General features: G+C 39.1%; 1 protein-coding gene across 11 annotated transcripts in view; it reads right to left on the bottom strand.

The window, feature by feature from the left end:
• The window catches only part of PLCB1 (phospholipase C beta 1), a 415,451-nt gene that overhangs the window by 154,233 nt on the left and 245,776 nt on the right, over positions 1–15,442 (bottom strand). For all 11 annotated transcript variants that reach the window (XM_083828903.1, XM_083828908.1, XM_083828906.1 and 8 more), the window contains 2 exons: positions 8,582–8,722; positions 1,852–1,931 (listed from right to left, as the gene is read on the bottom strand). In XM_083828903.1, coding sequence (XP_083685029.1) covers positions 1,852–1,931; positions 8,582–8,662 — 161 coding nt within the window. In that variant the 5' untranslated portion in view covers positions 8,663–8,722. The remainder of the gene's footprint in view (positions 1–1,851; positions 1,932–8,581; positions 8,723–15,442) is intronic.

Here is a 15,442-nt window from a genome sequence, read left to right as displayed (position 1 = left end):
TTTTAATCTTCAAAGTGAAATATTTCTTAAGTGACTCTGATTTGGCATATGTGCTAAGGACCCTGGAAAACCAACAGTTCCCAAGTGATTTATTAATTAGTGGAAAAAAAGACACGAGAATAACATGCTTGCCTGCTACTGAATTGACGCAAGTGTCCGGTGACTTAATTTAATTAATATTGCTTGAATAATTGTAGAAAAATGTCTCCAAATAAGACTGGCTCGACTACATTGTGTGACAACACGCTCCTCCTTTGAATGTCACAGGAAAGCACACATTAGGCACAGCCTCAAATGTCCCTGTTACACACCTGTCAAAGTCCACTGGTCACCCAGGAGTTTGAGTGGTAAGGAAATAGAATATCAGATCAGCCCTGTAACTCATGTACGGTCTGTGGAGCTGAAGGAAATAATTTCTGCTCTCTCTCACACAGAGCTGTATTGATAAAGTGAAATCTAACTTAGCCTCAGCAGCTTGGGAGCAAATTTGGGAGTCCAATGCAAGCCTTGCCTCACCAACTGTTAACGTGCACTGTCCTGATGGAGAGAGGGGAAGAGGGCATCCCAGTCATTCCAAGGTCTGTGGACACCTACAAAAACCTGAATAATGAACCAGTTTCCCTAACTTAGTCAAATTCATTTCTCCACTGACCCATACAGGAACTTGGAAGACCTTCCAGAAGGTACCTGCAACTGCTCAGGCCAGCATAGCGTGTCAACTGTGGAACTGAAGGAAATGTTAAATGTTTCCATCCGTTTGGGATTTGGCTTGCCTAATGTGTTACTGCTGTCCCATCAGAGCATTATCAGATACAAAACTATAGTTTTTGCAATGCTAATTCTCTCCAAGAAAAAAAAAAAAAGTCAAGAATTTCAGTTGACTTCGTCCCATCACAGAAAGAACTATGAGAAGGAAACATACACACGCTCCTCCCAAAACAGGCACTTACAAATATGTACCCAGAATTAAAGTCAAGAACCTTCTGACTAAAATGGGTGCATCTGGTGAAAATTAGGCATGCACAATCTTAGAAAGCCCAAAATGCAGGTGGGTTAACTCGCTTCTTGGATGGAGACAACTTTTAGGAACCTCAGCGCCCACTTGGTATTTAGCTGGACTGAGCCTCTGTCTGGGAGCAGGAATTAGAGGTTGTTTGGGGGAAACAAAAAGCTGAACTTAACCAGTCAACTTGTAGGCTAGGGATGGTATGCCTTCTTTTTTAGAACCCTAAAAGTCCAGCAAATTCCCCAGTTAACTGCCATCGTTATCTGGTAGGCTTTGTCATGCCGCTTTCAACCCTATCATTTAAGCAAAGCTATCTCAGCATGTGTATTTATCATCAATATGAGACTTGCTAACCTCAGGTTTAGTTCTCTTTCATTTCTGAAGGGTGTTTTTACACCCCAGATGTGCTCATGAACAGATTCTGTGCTTTGCTGAAACCAAATCAGAAGTTGCACACCATGCAAACCAATCTAAAAGCATGCTGAAATCAGAGAGATTAGAAAGAAAAATAAACCAGAAGCAAAATAGTCTTTGATTTTAAATGGAGAGCTTCAGACTACAGCTGAAGTTACTCCTTTTGTGTACAGAGGGAAGATGGCATTGAGTACTGTGGGGGTTTTTTTGCTATGACTTAGTAGTCAGCAAGAAGAACCCTAACAAGATGTTTTTAAAATGATGTTTAGATAACAGGCTTTTTAAAGCAATGAGAAAGGACAGGCTATGTTTACAATAGTGACAACTCATCAAAGCAGAGACAATAGATGACAATGTGACTAACAAGAAAAAAGGAAAATGACGCAGATAAAAGAGCAACACCCACAGCATTAAATACTGTGGCCACTTACGCTTTTTCCAGAAACGCGTCCCTTGACATGTTCTGTGCCAACAAATTTGTTGCCAAACTGAACACTTCATCTGACCATTCCTATAGAGACAAAATTTGATTAAATGAGGCTTAATTTAGATGTTTACTTACACAATGCAAATATTTTTGAAAAAGATAGTTAGCAATAAGTGCCTAATTAGTCTGAACTTGATTTTTGCAATTATAGCATCCCTCCCTGTCTATTGGACCTGACTTTCTCATTCTGCAAAAAATGAAGACTATTACAAATATTTTTTAAAGATACTTTATTCGACTGTATTGGAATAAAAAAAAATCACATGGATAAATGCCTGACATAAAGCATATTCAAGCTTCAGGGATGTGCAACATAAACGCCACAGAAAATAACATTTTCTTGCATGTTGGACACTATTCTGGTTGACACACTGAGGATTAAAAAAAAAGAGCCTCTATGCCACCATCCCTGTAAAGCAAAGCTGTAATGAGTTTAGATCTGTGTGAAGCTAGACAAACCTGACAATGTGGGATATAGACCATACCATAATACGTCTCTCGCTGCAATGTCTCTCCTCATGAGTTTGTTATGAGAACACCTGCATCTCTCCTTCTACAGATCGTGAAACAATTCAGACAACGAATATCGCACCTTATCTTTTATAGTAGATGCTGAATTAAGAACCGTAAGTACAAACTCCATCTGAGATGTTATCAGCCAACACGAGAAACATACTTAAGAACAAACCAGGAGAAATGTATAGGAATATATTTAAGTTGTTCTGATACAGTGGGAAGAAGGTACAACTCCAGTCAGAAAAACTCCTCCTCCCCCTATAATACACACCAGTACACCTCACGCTGAGATCTTATTCCTCACTAAGATATTTTCATCTCCGGCTGTAGGGAAGAACTGTCCTCACTGCTCACAGGATGCCTCCCCTCGCCTGCAAGCACTTCTCTTCCCACAGCACTCTTATTTTTCCTCTCTCTTTTCCCCCATTTTTTTCTCATTCCTAAGCACGTTCCTGAAGTCCTTCCATGAGATCCCAGACCTTTCCTGGGTTCCCAGCAAGGCTGATCCACGGCTGACCTTAAGTTCAGACTCTCTCAGCTTGTGCTGTCGCTCTCTTCCCTTGCAGGTCTCTCCTGCAGCCTTTCCTTGACAACCTCAGCGCATTTTTCCTTGCTAACTTAGTGCTTATTTATACTCTGTAATTGCAATCCCTTTTAATCACAAATGTGGTTTTGGACAGGCTTTGTTTTGCTCTTTAAAGAAAAGAAACAAAAATAAACAATGCCTTTGCAAACAATGTAATTTTTTTACTTGAAGTTTTCTGAGTTTTCATTGAAATTAAAATTGAGTTTCGTTTCATATCAGTCCAGATCCAAAACATCCATGACCACACACCGTCATAGACGCATTTGCTCTCCTCAGCTCTTTTTTTTGAGAAAAAATATGAAAAAGGGAATTTCATTCTGACAAAAATGGACGATGATGAAAAGCATCATTAGCTTCCACTGAAACAAATATTGCTGCCTCACACTGGAGCTTACCAGCTTGTTTTACCTAAAAAGCCCCAAGTTTCTGCGTGATGAGGTGATCAGTTTGAGACAGGTTAAGAAGTTGGCATTTTTTATATTTTTCTTTAGGGTGTTAAGATTTGTTCCCTGAAGTTATCAGACCTTGTGTCTGAAAGCAATCTCACACAGTCGCTCCCAGGGAGGAACAGATAAGGCTACCTATAATCCTACCTCCACACAGACCTTTGATATCCTGAAACTACAAGATTCGTAAGTCCAACACAATTTACAAACTCGCACCTACGACAACACATCTGACGGAGATTCCTGGCAGAGAAACCTGCCTCCCTCACAAGCAGATGTGTTGTTTGGGAGTTAAACAATTGCTGCTGAGATATTCTTCCCCTGCACCTCTCGTGACTGCTTCCATTTTTATTTTTACTTGCTTTTGCCTTCTCAGGCCCTTTTTTTTTTTTTTTTTAAGAAAAAACACAACAAAACACAGGGGTGTGAGAAAGAACAAGAAATGAGACGGCTTCTTTAGCAGCATGACTGCTCTTCTGTGACTCTTGGAACAGAAAGCGTATTAAGTGCAGAATCCTTTTTTCTTCTTGGCAACTTATTTTTCCAGGCTCAAAATAGGCTCATCTTGTAAACACTGCTTTGTTTGGGCACTAATAATAGCAGTTAAAATTTCTCCCTGTGACACTAACGGCTGCAAAGATTAATGGCAACATAAAATATTATTCAGAAATCGAACATAGGTTGGCTTTTTACAGATCTTTATAGACTTTGTTTTGATCTCACTGATTCTGCTGGGCTTAAAAGTGAGCATTTTATAGAAAATAGATCGATGGCACTTCAGGAGTATCCCATCCCCCAGCTCTTCCTTCCCTTTGTCCAAGCACTTGTTCACAGGAATTTAATGGGAACTCACAGTTATTATGTGCCTGTCACGAGCGTTATTTATATCAACAGTCTTGCCATGTTCCTTTGCTAGCTCTTCCTGGCTCTTCAAGCAATCGCAGTGCCCTTGCCAAATATTCTAAGGGCTACTGACAGGCTGAGCCACTTCTAATGACACAGGTGCCAAGTCACCAAGTAAAAAGCAATATTTACTCGTTGCCTCTCGCATTTGTAGGCTCTTTGTTCCAGCCATCACAAAGCTGCAGCCAAAAAGCCAAGATCAGAAAACATGCCAAGGATCATGTCATCTTCCCAGTCACTGGTCTGAACCCTCAGCAGGAGGGGAAACAACAGCCCTGAGCACAGATCCAAAGAAATAAAGGAGATGCTTTTGACTGACTTTGATGGGCTTGCACCAAGCTGTGAGCCAAGATGCGTCTCACTGCTTTAGCTACCAAATGGTTCCATTTCCTTGGTTTTGCTGCATGGTATAGAGCGAAGCCTGCCCTCCAACTCCATGCATAATGCACGGTGCAGCTTCCTTTACCAGCAGCAGTGATTCCAGAAGGCAGCACTTGGTGAGAACGCTCCGCAGGGTAGAAAGCTGTTATGTGTAAAAAGAAAACAGCCTACTGCGGAAAGGTTAAAACAGCCTCTGAATCACTGCAGTAGCAGCAGACTCCTATACAGATGCAACACAAAAGGAAAATATAAATCGGTGTATTCTGAAATAGGACTGTACTGGTGCCAACAAACTGTTTGCAGACTGATCCCTTTCGGGAGCGGAAGAAGCCAGCCTTCCGACACATTCAATTCCAAGCAAGTCACATCCATCACGATAAGAGCTTCATGAACCTGCTCTCCTTTTGGCTACATCCTGTTACACTAATTCATATTTATATCGTTCCTGAGAACTTCACTAACAAATCATTTAGACACTCTACGCTTTGGTAGGCAACGTGTAAGCAGCAGTTCATTTTGAGATCTGTTGCTCAGTGAACTCATTTCTCTCCTCCATTACATGCATCAGGGTACATACCTTAAGGCATTTATCTCAATGGGAGCGATCAGACTTGTTCATAAGAAAAGACAGCACACTTTTGTGGAAACACTTCCTTCTAATCAGAACTGACTATGTGAGAAGACAATGTTCCTTACATGCTTGTCTTTGGTGGGAAGTTAACAAAGCAAGTTACTGGAATCCTACACTTCCAGCATCAGTATGAATTTAATTAAAAAAATCAAATGGACATGAATTTATCTTGTTTATTTTAACATTTTACTGATTAAGTTCTTAAATATGCATAAGGAGCTAAAAAAATGAACGAGTATGCTGAAAAGCATACTACAAACTACCCGTGACCCATCTTTGACTATATCATTCTACTTACAGAGCAATTCATACTTCTTAGCAACAGATCTGATCAAATGCTCATCAAGTCAAAGATAAATAAAATTCCTTGGGCTCTGGATATGGATCTCTATGGCCAGGATGCACTAGTGTGATGTGCACAGAGTTGGTATGAGAGACAGAGAAGAGAGTAACAGGAAAGAGATGGGAACAAACAGGAAGTGCACTTTTGAAGTTACTGGATTTGGCAAAAGAATGAAATACCATAGAGGAGACACACAGGTTCACAGGTCAGACTTCTTCACGTTGGGAATAGAGACAGGGAAAAAGAACATCTGCTCAGCAAAGGTTTGAGAAGAGAATTCTTTCTTTATCCTGGCTTGTTCGTAGTTGCTCACGAACCCTGTCCCAAGACAGGCACAGGCACACCAGGCTGAAAATAAGCAAGCAGTGTAGCAGTGCTACTTCTCTTCATCATTAGATGTATCTAGTAATGAGCCTTTCAGACCGTTACCTCATGAATTTCAAGCTGCTTTCTTTGAGCAAACCAGCTGGTCAGTGCCCTTCAGCTCATCAGTAATGTACTTTAAATATTAGTTACTTTCTCCTGGAGGAATGCAAATAAAACAACTACGTTGTAATTTTTAGCTCTTTATTTAGTTCACTGAAAGCAAGTTCAATAGCCCATGGCTCATATCCTCATAATTTTCCCACAGCTTGGACAGTGGATGTGATGAACATGGTTTGAGTAGTAAGCCTTCTGCAAAGGAAGAAAATCTCATTACTGAATTATTTTAACTGCCTTACTAAAACCTCTACAGTTTTGCCTCTCTCCTTCAAGGGAGGACTGATTGATACATGTCCCACAGCTTGAAAAGTAAGGCATCAAAAATGAAGGGTTAATCAGGAAAATGTTCAGGAACTGAAAAGGGAAGGGCGGGGGAGTTTTTCATTGGCACTTGCTTTCCCTCATGTCAGTGAGAAGTAGGGTCAAAATTTGCATGTGTGACGTTGAAAAATTCTTATGTTTAAACGCCTTCTCAGAGCTCCCTGAAGAGATTATAAATAAGCACATCAGGCAAAAATAATGACCTCTGAATCACTACATGGGTCCTGGAGACAATGAGGACCAAATCCTATAGTCTGGCTCACAGAAAGTCCAAAAATATGTTAAACATGGAAGAATTTTTAGATGCCTTCAACAGTGATCAAACTCTGTTCCAATAGGAAAAAAAAAAATCAGGATATTTAGTGAAATTTTAAAGTAAGCAAATCTAATGTGCAATGCTTTGAAAATCCCACCCCCAGGCAACAATGCCTGACTGATAAAGTATGAATTTATTTGCCACGTTTACAAATAACAAGGAAAACTCAGATTCTTTGTAACAAAGATCTGAGTAACTCAGGATTTAGAGCAGCAAAGCTTCTCTAAAGCATGATTTTATCTACAGTATTTTAAGGTTCCATTATCAAACAGAAAATGGCCCTAAGATACCAATTTCTGAACTGTTTCAGCAAATAGATTATGGTTCAGTGATTGCTGGCTAGACAGGAAAGCAAAAAAGGAGACAGGTTTCTGATTTAGGTGATTTTCCCTCTTTCTTGGTAAGGGCTAACAATTTTTGCTGTTAAAGCTTTAGCATACCTTTTCATTTTCAGCCATATGCTTAGTTTTTTTCCTTAAGAGTTGTTTCAATTGCCTTCACTTTTGCAGTGCTAGCTTTCTTAAGCACACCCATAGAACACAGCTCTGTGATCTCGAGTGTGGGGACAGCACTTCCCACAGCAGTCCACAGATCACCACAAACTCAGTTTGCTCCTGTGTTTTCATATCAAAGAAACAGAGTGAATTGTGTTTCCACCAGATTTACCAATTGGCTAATGAAAATTAGCAGAATCAGAAACCTGGCAAACAAAAATAAACCCGCTGAGGTTAAGGCTTCCATCCTAAGTCCTTTTTCACCTCGTCTGCCATTTTCTGGTGCCTGTGAGACAACAGAATAACACTCTACTGTTGTCAAATAGCCACAGTCTGTGAAGAAATTATCTTTTTAAGGCAATCTAATGGACTCAAGGATGCAAGCTGTATGGAACTGTGTTCTGTGCAGGGCTACCAGAGTCCATCTACATGAATGGAAGTGGAAAGAGGAGCTGCCTTTGAAATGCCAATTTGGGACAGATAAATCAAAGAGCTTGCACTTCATTAAACACAACTGGGTTGTATAGAAGGTGAAGGAAGGAAAAGAATAAACTTATGTACTAGAATCAACTGCAACATGTGTGTTGCACAGAACTGTGTTTACTGTGGCTTGTTGGACAGAAATGAAGGTACTGCCTACCTGCATGGAAAAAATACTTTGCTAAGGTAATGACATTTACATCACAGTTCTTTTCAGGGGTTATCAGCAAGGCAAAATGCAAACTTAAAACTAACTGTTGAAGACCAACAGAAAGTGGCATGTGTTATGTCATATTAGGTGTCTGTTTGCTCATATACATGAGTATGTAAGTTAGGCCTGTAGATTCCACTGCTCTGACACAGGTCAGCCAGAAAAAGTCAACAGTTTCCACTTGGATATTGTCCATAATTTGCACATACACAAGCATAAAAGGGTGGTGATAACTACTGAAAGGTATCAATATGTGTTCAGAGAGTCACAATATATTTCTTATAGTGGAATAAAAATTTGTGAATATGATTATTTTCACAGAGCTTATTTGGGCTTTACAAAGCAATGTTCTGAAGATGAACATGCACATCTGTGACATAAAATTTACTGAATATATTTCCAGAAAATGACTGCATGTTTCTACTTTCATACTGAACAGCACAGCTCTACAGCAGAATTGAGGTTCATTTCATAGTAATCTCCACTTTTATCTCATGTATCCATATCTCAAAGGAATACTTCAAAAACATTAATTTTATGCAACACAGGTGAACATGTATTACCTTTGCTATATCCTCTTGAAATGCCACCAAGTTCAAGTACGATATATTGACCAGGTCTGGACCATAGACGACGGTTATCATTCGATTTTCCAGTCGACCTCCTAGGTTCCCAGTATCCAATAGTTCACGCAGTTTTGGATCCTGCAAGAAACCATATTGCAAAATCATTAAAAGTCTTCTGCAAATACTTCAGTTTTGAAAACTTGTGCTATTTTCAGCACTTTAAACATGGTCATAACAGAATCTGATCTGGTTAATTCTTCATTAAAATTGTTAAAGTTATTAATTCATAATAATAAAAAGAATCACTTCTGTAAACCATTCAAAGCCTCCAAGGCCCGCCTTAGGACAGTTCAGATGAAAAGCTGTCCAGTTAACATCAGCACCTTTCTCTTTTTCATGTCTTTTGTCTCTTAAGCACACAAACTGTTTTGCTTGTTGAATTTACACCTTCTGTCCAAAGGTTACCGGCCTCAGCAGAAAGATTCTCTATAATTTCATTTGATTTTAGATAAAGCTCAATAGAGGAGAACTTCGTTTTTCACAAAATAAGAAGACTGCCTGGAATTAGTTTCCTTAACTATTAAGAAATGAACAGTGTAAATTTTGCGGATGCCCTCCTCCTTCTTCAGGTCCAAAATGCCATGCGTTATTTAAATCGCGAGATCTCTTCCAATTATTTTTAGTTTTCAGTCTTTTTCAGGGGCATATCCAATATAAAAATGACTACATAACATTCCTGTGAGGGACAGATAAATTCACTGAGTTTTATTAGCTAATAAAAACCTGAACTTCAACTTCATTGGTAACTTAAGCATGTGAGAACTAATTTCAGGTTATTTTGTAGTTTACAAATTTCTAACAGATTAAATTGCAGCATTTCCAGGCAATGCACTCAGCGTTTTTCAAGCTAAGAAAACTGCTTGGTGCTTGGCCTCAAGATACAGTTTATAAAGGCAAAGGCAGATGAAAAGCAGCCCTGCATGACTGAAGTCAATCCTTTAATTGGACCAGTATAATTTGAAAGCTCAGGTTTCCTATATGGCAAGATTTTTCAGTCTGGTATAAATATTAAAAAATAGCCAGCAAATTGGATCATCATGGGATTACACTCAATTTTTTCACTAATCCAAAAACAGATTCTGTGTAGAGATCAAATGATTTCAAAACTGTAACAAATATATACTGCAGGTTGCACTTCATTCTCATGGACCTTTTCCCCTCTACAGTATGCATTTACGTTTGCTATTTATGGTACTTCTTAATATTTAGTAACTTCTGAATAACGATTGGAATCTCAACTAACACAAATTAAATTTTGTGGAACCGGATGATAAGATTAAGATGATAAGAAGGACCATTTCTCATGATTCTCACAGGAAATTGTATATCCACAAGGCCTCGGTCTAAACAAGGCAATGGAGTTATGCATATGTTCACTGAGTATTTCACAAGCTTTGGGAGAAGAATGGTATATTAACTGGAAAGAAGCTTCAAGGCTGTCCATCATAAAATGCTGAGCTTCTTTAAATAGAAGGTACGATGGCAAGTGTTGCATGAAAACAGATAGAATAATCCTATTTGAGGGTTCTGTAAAGAAGGAATATGATTGTGCTCTGAGAAAAAGATTTCATGGGTAAACAAGTTAATGACAGGCTTTCACATAAGAGAAAAGCAGAAGAGGGATATAAAAGTAGTAGTTGTGTTCCAGTGATGGGGATTTGAAGACAGATAAAGAAATTGTGTTAATTTGCGTCTAGGAGAAAAAATGGAGAAATGCCCTGAAGATACTAAGTTAGTGATGGTGTATTACTAGCTGGTTTACTTTCTGAATGTTATAGCTGAATGTTATAAAGCACTCTTTAATTTCTCTGGAAGATGAGAGCTCATCTCCTTCTTAATCTGTTTTTTCAACCCTAAATCAGACTGATAAATGCTTCTACTAAAGTGGCTGGCTGGGAATAGCATCATTCTTCCTGATCTGAAACAGGATTGTCTACCTGTTTTTATTCTCTTTCACATATTTGTCATTCCTTTCTTCCTTTCCCTGGCTGAATCTATTGCTCAGTTTCACTGCTGGTGATGAACTGCAATCACAACAAAAGAAGAAAGAAGATAACCTTTTCCCTACATATTTATAGTCAACTATAAGATGCATCTATGATGGATCATCCTCTAGTTAGTCTAAGATACGCATTAGTCATGCATCGCAGAATAAAAAAGAAATATATTTGAAATGGGATGATTTATTTTTCAAAGCAAAATCATCAAAAAGAAGGTATTTGGGGCTGGTTCAGTAAGGGTTTTAGAAGTGCACAGTAAGTGGCCAATCAGGCAATACAAGTATGAAGCTGGTCTTCCAAATCACAGGATTTTTCTCCAGGTTTTAAAGGCAAGAAATCTGACAGAACATTCTTCTTGGGTTGGATTGTTTGGACGAATATTCTTCTATTCCATTTAAGACTTCTCTATGAAGTTTGAAGCACAAAATCCCTTATAGTAATGCATTATCTGGCTACCATGCAGCACCTATTAATAAAGGGTGTGCATCCTGAAACACCTCAGCATAACATGCAATTTGCTCCACAGACTTAAAATAGATATTATCTATATGTATGGGTTCACTGAAAGGGAATAACCTTCATACTAACAGACCAAATTTAGCTTCTTTTATATAAATTAGATTATTTTGGTTTGGATAATTCCATTTTAAAGAACGAGACAAAGCCTGCTGCTGTTTGCAGCTGCATTTAATATACTGGCTCATGAGCAGGCTGACTGGTTTTCAGAGTAAGTTTTTGCTAAGCTGGGGCCTCATTATGAACATTTTGAGCTCTCTCAGAGACATTCAGAAGAGCGATGCCTATTAAATATTGATTATAGTTACTCTTTAAACACCTGAGCTACTGAAGCCCTATCATCCATGGGATGCTCAATAGCAGCTGACTACTGACAATGCCCACATAAGCCGTACAACTTCTCTTTGCCAGAAAACATCAAATCATTGTGCTGCAAAGCATCATCTTCATCATCTTTCACCTCTTTAACTCAAAAGCTCTCGATGCCAGCTTGCTTCTTCCCTGCAGCTGAAGTCCATCAGGAACTCCAGCTCAAGGACCATGGCTGCCTGAAGACTGGCCCTGAAGCCAGGCCAGGAAAGTCGGTGCTCAAGTGGTGACACCGCAGTGGTTAAAGGGCTGACGTTCCCAGAGGGAGATGTCAACTGTTAGCAAGCGAGTACAGAGGAAGTGACAAGGATGGCACTAGCAGCACAAAGAGCTTTAAAATCCATTAAAAATCATGTTACCCACCCCAAACTGAGGCCAGAGGTGGGCAGAGGACTACCTGCTCCTTTGGCTTAAAACAAAACAAAAACAAAACAAACAAACAAAAAAACATACAAAAACAACCCTCCCTACCTCATTCTGCTGTCTTCACAAACCGATCCAAAGAAAAACTACCTTAAAACAATCCAAAAGAAAAATAGGAAGAAAAAGAAAATTTAGCCAGAAATATGAAAGAAAGGCTTATGGAATTTCTATCAGATTTATGAGTGAAGACTGAATAAAGGTGATTTGTTAGAAACCAGAATCCTGTATACAGACAGATAAAAATAGATTTCAGTCAGACTTCCAAAACTTTCTCCTGTTTTATTTTCTTTCAGTGGAAATCATAAAAATAATGTAAACTTAAGGAGTTTAATGACAATGACACATTAACGACAACCTCTGCAAAGACTGCTTTCAGCTGTGGCTGGTGTTATTAAGATGTAGCTCAACGCTTAAATTCCAATTACTGCGTGCTCTGCACATATAGCAAATGCTGCACATCTTTTAATAGGATCACCATCTCTTTCAACTTGTTTCAGGAAAAGTTGCAATGCACCATCTGTCTGAGAAAATATGTGGGTTTTTTTGTTTTTATTTTATTTTATTTTTTTTTAAGAGTACATCACCATACATACATGTAAAATGCTGTTGTGTAGTTTTTACAGATCTTAGCCCTTATAACCTATGTATGAAACATTTCACAAGATTTCTTTTGAGGCAGAGAATCACAGAAGGAGCCAGGGCTGCTGGGGCATGGCAGCCCCATGCAGGGGCTTTGTGGGTACCAGCTTGGGAGCTCTGCTTCTGCAGCTCCCCTCTCAATGCACCCCATATTCGAGACTCACATAGCAAGGATTCACAGTCACTTCTCTTAGAAAGCAGCTGTGACCCAGCTTCCCTCTGACAACCCACGCACGCTATCCAGCTATCTCCCACCCTCTCCAAACCAAAAGGATTTTGGATTCTATTTGTCTGCTGTCACAGAACAGAAAACAGGTGTCTGCATTTAACGACTCCCAAGCACTGATCTGATCCCTCCAAGGGGCAGCGGGTCAGCCAAAGCCTCACCTTGGACGCAGTGCAACACCTTGTGTTCCTCACGCTTCTTGGAGCAGCAGCAGCGTTTGTGGGAGCAGCTGGCCGATCTCAGAAGGACATTAAGCAGCGACAGAACCTGTCAGGTGCTAAAGACCTTCCTCGGGGCTTAATAGTTACGGACGACGCAATGGCCAAACTGGATGGCTATCAGAAGACTCAGCCAGAACTTCTGGGTCGCTGAACAATTGCGCAATTCAAGTACTGCAGGAATTTTTATATTTTTCTGGTATTTGTTTGCATTGTAAATTAGTGTCTTCAATCTAAATGAGTGATTATAAAAAAATACCACATGGTATTTCTACCATGGCCTGAGTTGAACATCAGTAACAGCACTATTTGGTGTCCCATTTCCTGCTTACAAGAACTGTCTTGGTACTATTTTTTTTGTATGGTAGCCTCAGATCAAGACTCCTTTGTCTATACTGCATATAGACTAAATTACACATACAGAGCACATACAGTATGTACCACATCATCTATGCAACATACAGTCCTGTGCATGCAAAATGTCATACATTCCCTGCCCACAGACAGCTATCGACCAAAATAATTTTCTTCTGTATCTCATGCATTAAAACATCTTTAACATGTCAATTAAATACTTGAGTCCTACTGAAGCTAGGAGAGGGATCCCAAAGCCTTCAAAAAATAGATGCCTAGAAACACCACCCACCAAACCCTATATACAGACTCAGTGTAAATCAGCTATTTGCATGACTTCTGTCAATTTGACTTGTGATTTCTAAACAATTTCTGGTTCTGGCACTAAAAATATAGCATCATCCTTACTTTGAAGCACTGTATGTAATGAAACAAAAGTTTCTGTCGGTAAAGCAGGGTTGTAATATTTGTAAACTATACTACGTGTTCTGTATTACTATATTTCTTAGACTCTAAAGCTTTTCACAATCCCAAATTGTTTTATTTGTACCCTGATAACTTCAAGAGTGGAAAGGTTTGAAACAAGATTTGCAATGACTTTCATGTTAGTTCCAATAAGATTTCCAAGCATTCAAAATTGCATTTTATTTTTCTAGCTCTTTATGTATCCCAGGGGAGGGGGAGATGGGGGAAAAAGAAGCTTAATTAGATAGCTACATATGCAAAGAGTTTTCCAAGAAATATTCAAATTTGTGCTTAAATTAAACAAAGAATCTTGTTAAAAGGGGACCTTACATTGTGACTCTGTCCAAGGCAAAACTCCCACACATTTCCTTCAAATAGAACTAAGTCTTATCTTCAGGAATGCCTTATCACAGAGTGTTTATCAACAAAAATGTATATACGTATATATATAGCATATACAGTTTGTATATTTGACCCAGATTCCCAAATACCAGATCTTAACGCTTTAAGCACCAGGTGAGCAGCTGTAGTACAGGCACAGTAAGTAAGAAATAGCAAGTGTCTCTGCAAAGCAGACCACTTACCATGTGGCTAACTAAGGACTTCAGCAGCCTTGCCAGCACACAAAACACCTCCCCAGGCAGTTACTTCCCCCCCCTCTCTCAGCAAGGACTGAGATACCCACCCGGCAGCCATTTTCTCTCCCTCCTGAGGATACAAGACAAAGGTGTGAGTGGTTTAAGGAAACTTCTACCTTTTGGAGGCCCCATAAACCAAATCTCTCCATACTAAGGAACCAGACCTCTGTGTTGCCTCTTAGGAAGCTCTGAACTGCTGTGGTGCAATGGTATGACCCTCAGGAACAAAATATTCTTGCCAACTGAATTAAATTTACTGTTACCAACCCCGATACAGATTTCAAAGCTGGTTCAGATACCCTTCCTGTCACACATCCCCTAGCAACAGTACGGGACTGAAAACTTTCAAGCAAGAGGATTGACAGACTCTTCTTTCAAAGAAATGTATGTTTCTTCTCTCTCCTTCCTTTGTTAAGACCAAAGTCAAAACTATCGATAGTTTATCTTTCAGCCATGCCTTTCACTGACTAGACAGAATGTCCATACGTGGGAATCACACCTACAAAACTCGATGAAAGGATTTTGTCTGTCTTCTTTAACGACAATCATTGAAATGGATATACTCCAATTACTACATCAAAGATACTCAAAACAGTGTTCTCTAAACTCTATTATCTTTTATCACACAGAATTCACAAGAAGTTCGATATTCAAATATATTCATTCATGAGATCAAGTCATTTTTACCACGTTCATCATCATTAAACTAGAAATATGTTTAGTCCAGTACAAATAAGCAAGTGTACTGTTGTTTTTTTGTTAAAAAAAGTCTTCATTAATTCTTCAAACTTGTACCAGATCAATAAATTACCACAATATCTGCAATCAGTTCTTATCTGAAATTATTTTGCATTTCTAGGGCTCCAGAATGTATTCCAAATATCGCATGGTACCTCCATAGCCAGCTATGCGCAGAAATAAAGCCAATGTTTTGTTTAAACATCAAAACC

Source organism: Anser anser (assembly GCF_964211835.1).
Source record: "Anser anser genome assembly, chromosome: 3".
Classification (NCBI taxonomy): Eukaryota; Metazoa; Chordata; class Aves; order Anseriformes; family Anatidae; genus Anser; species Anser anser.
This window is presented reverse-complemented; position numbering and strand designations above follow the sequence as displayed.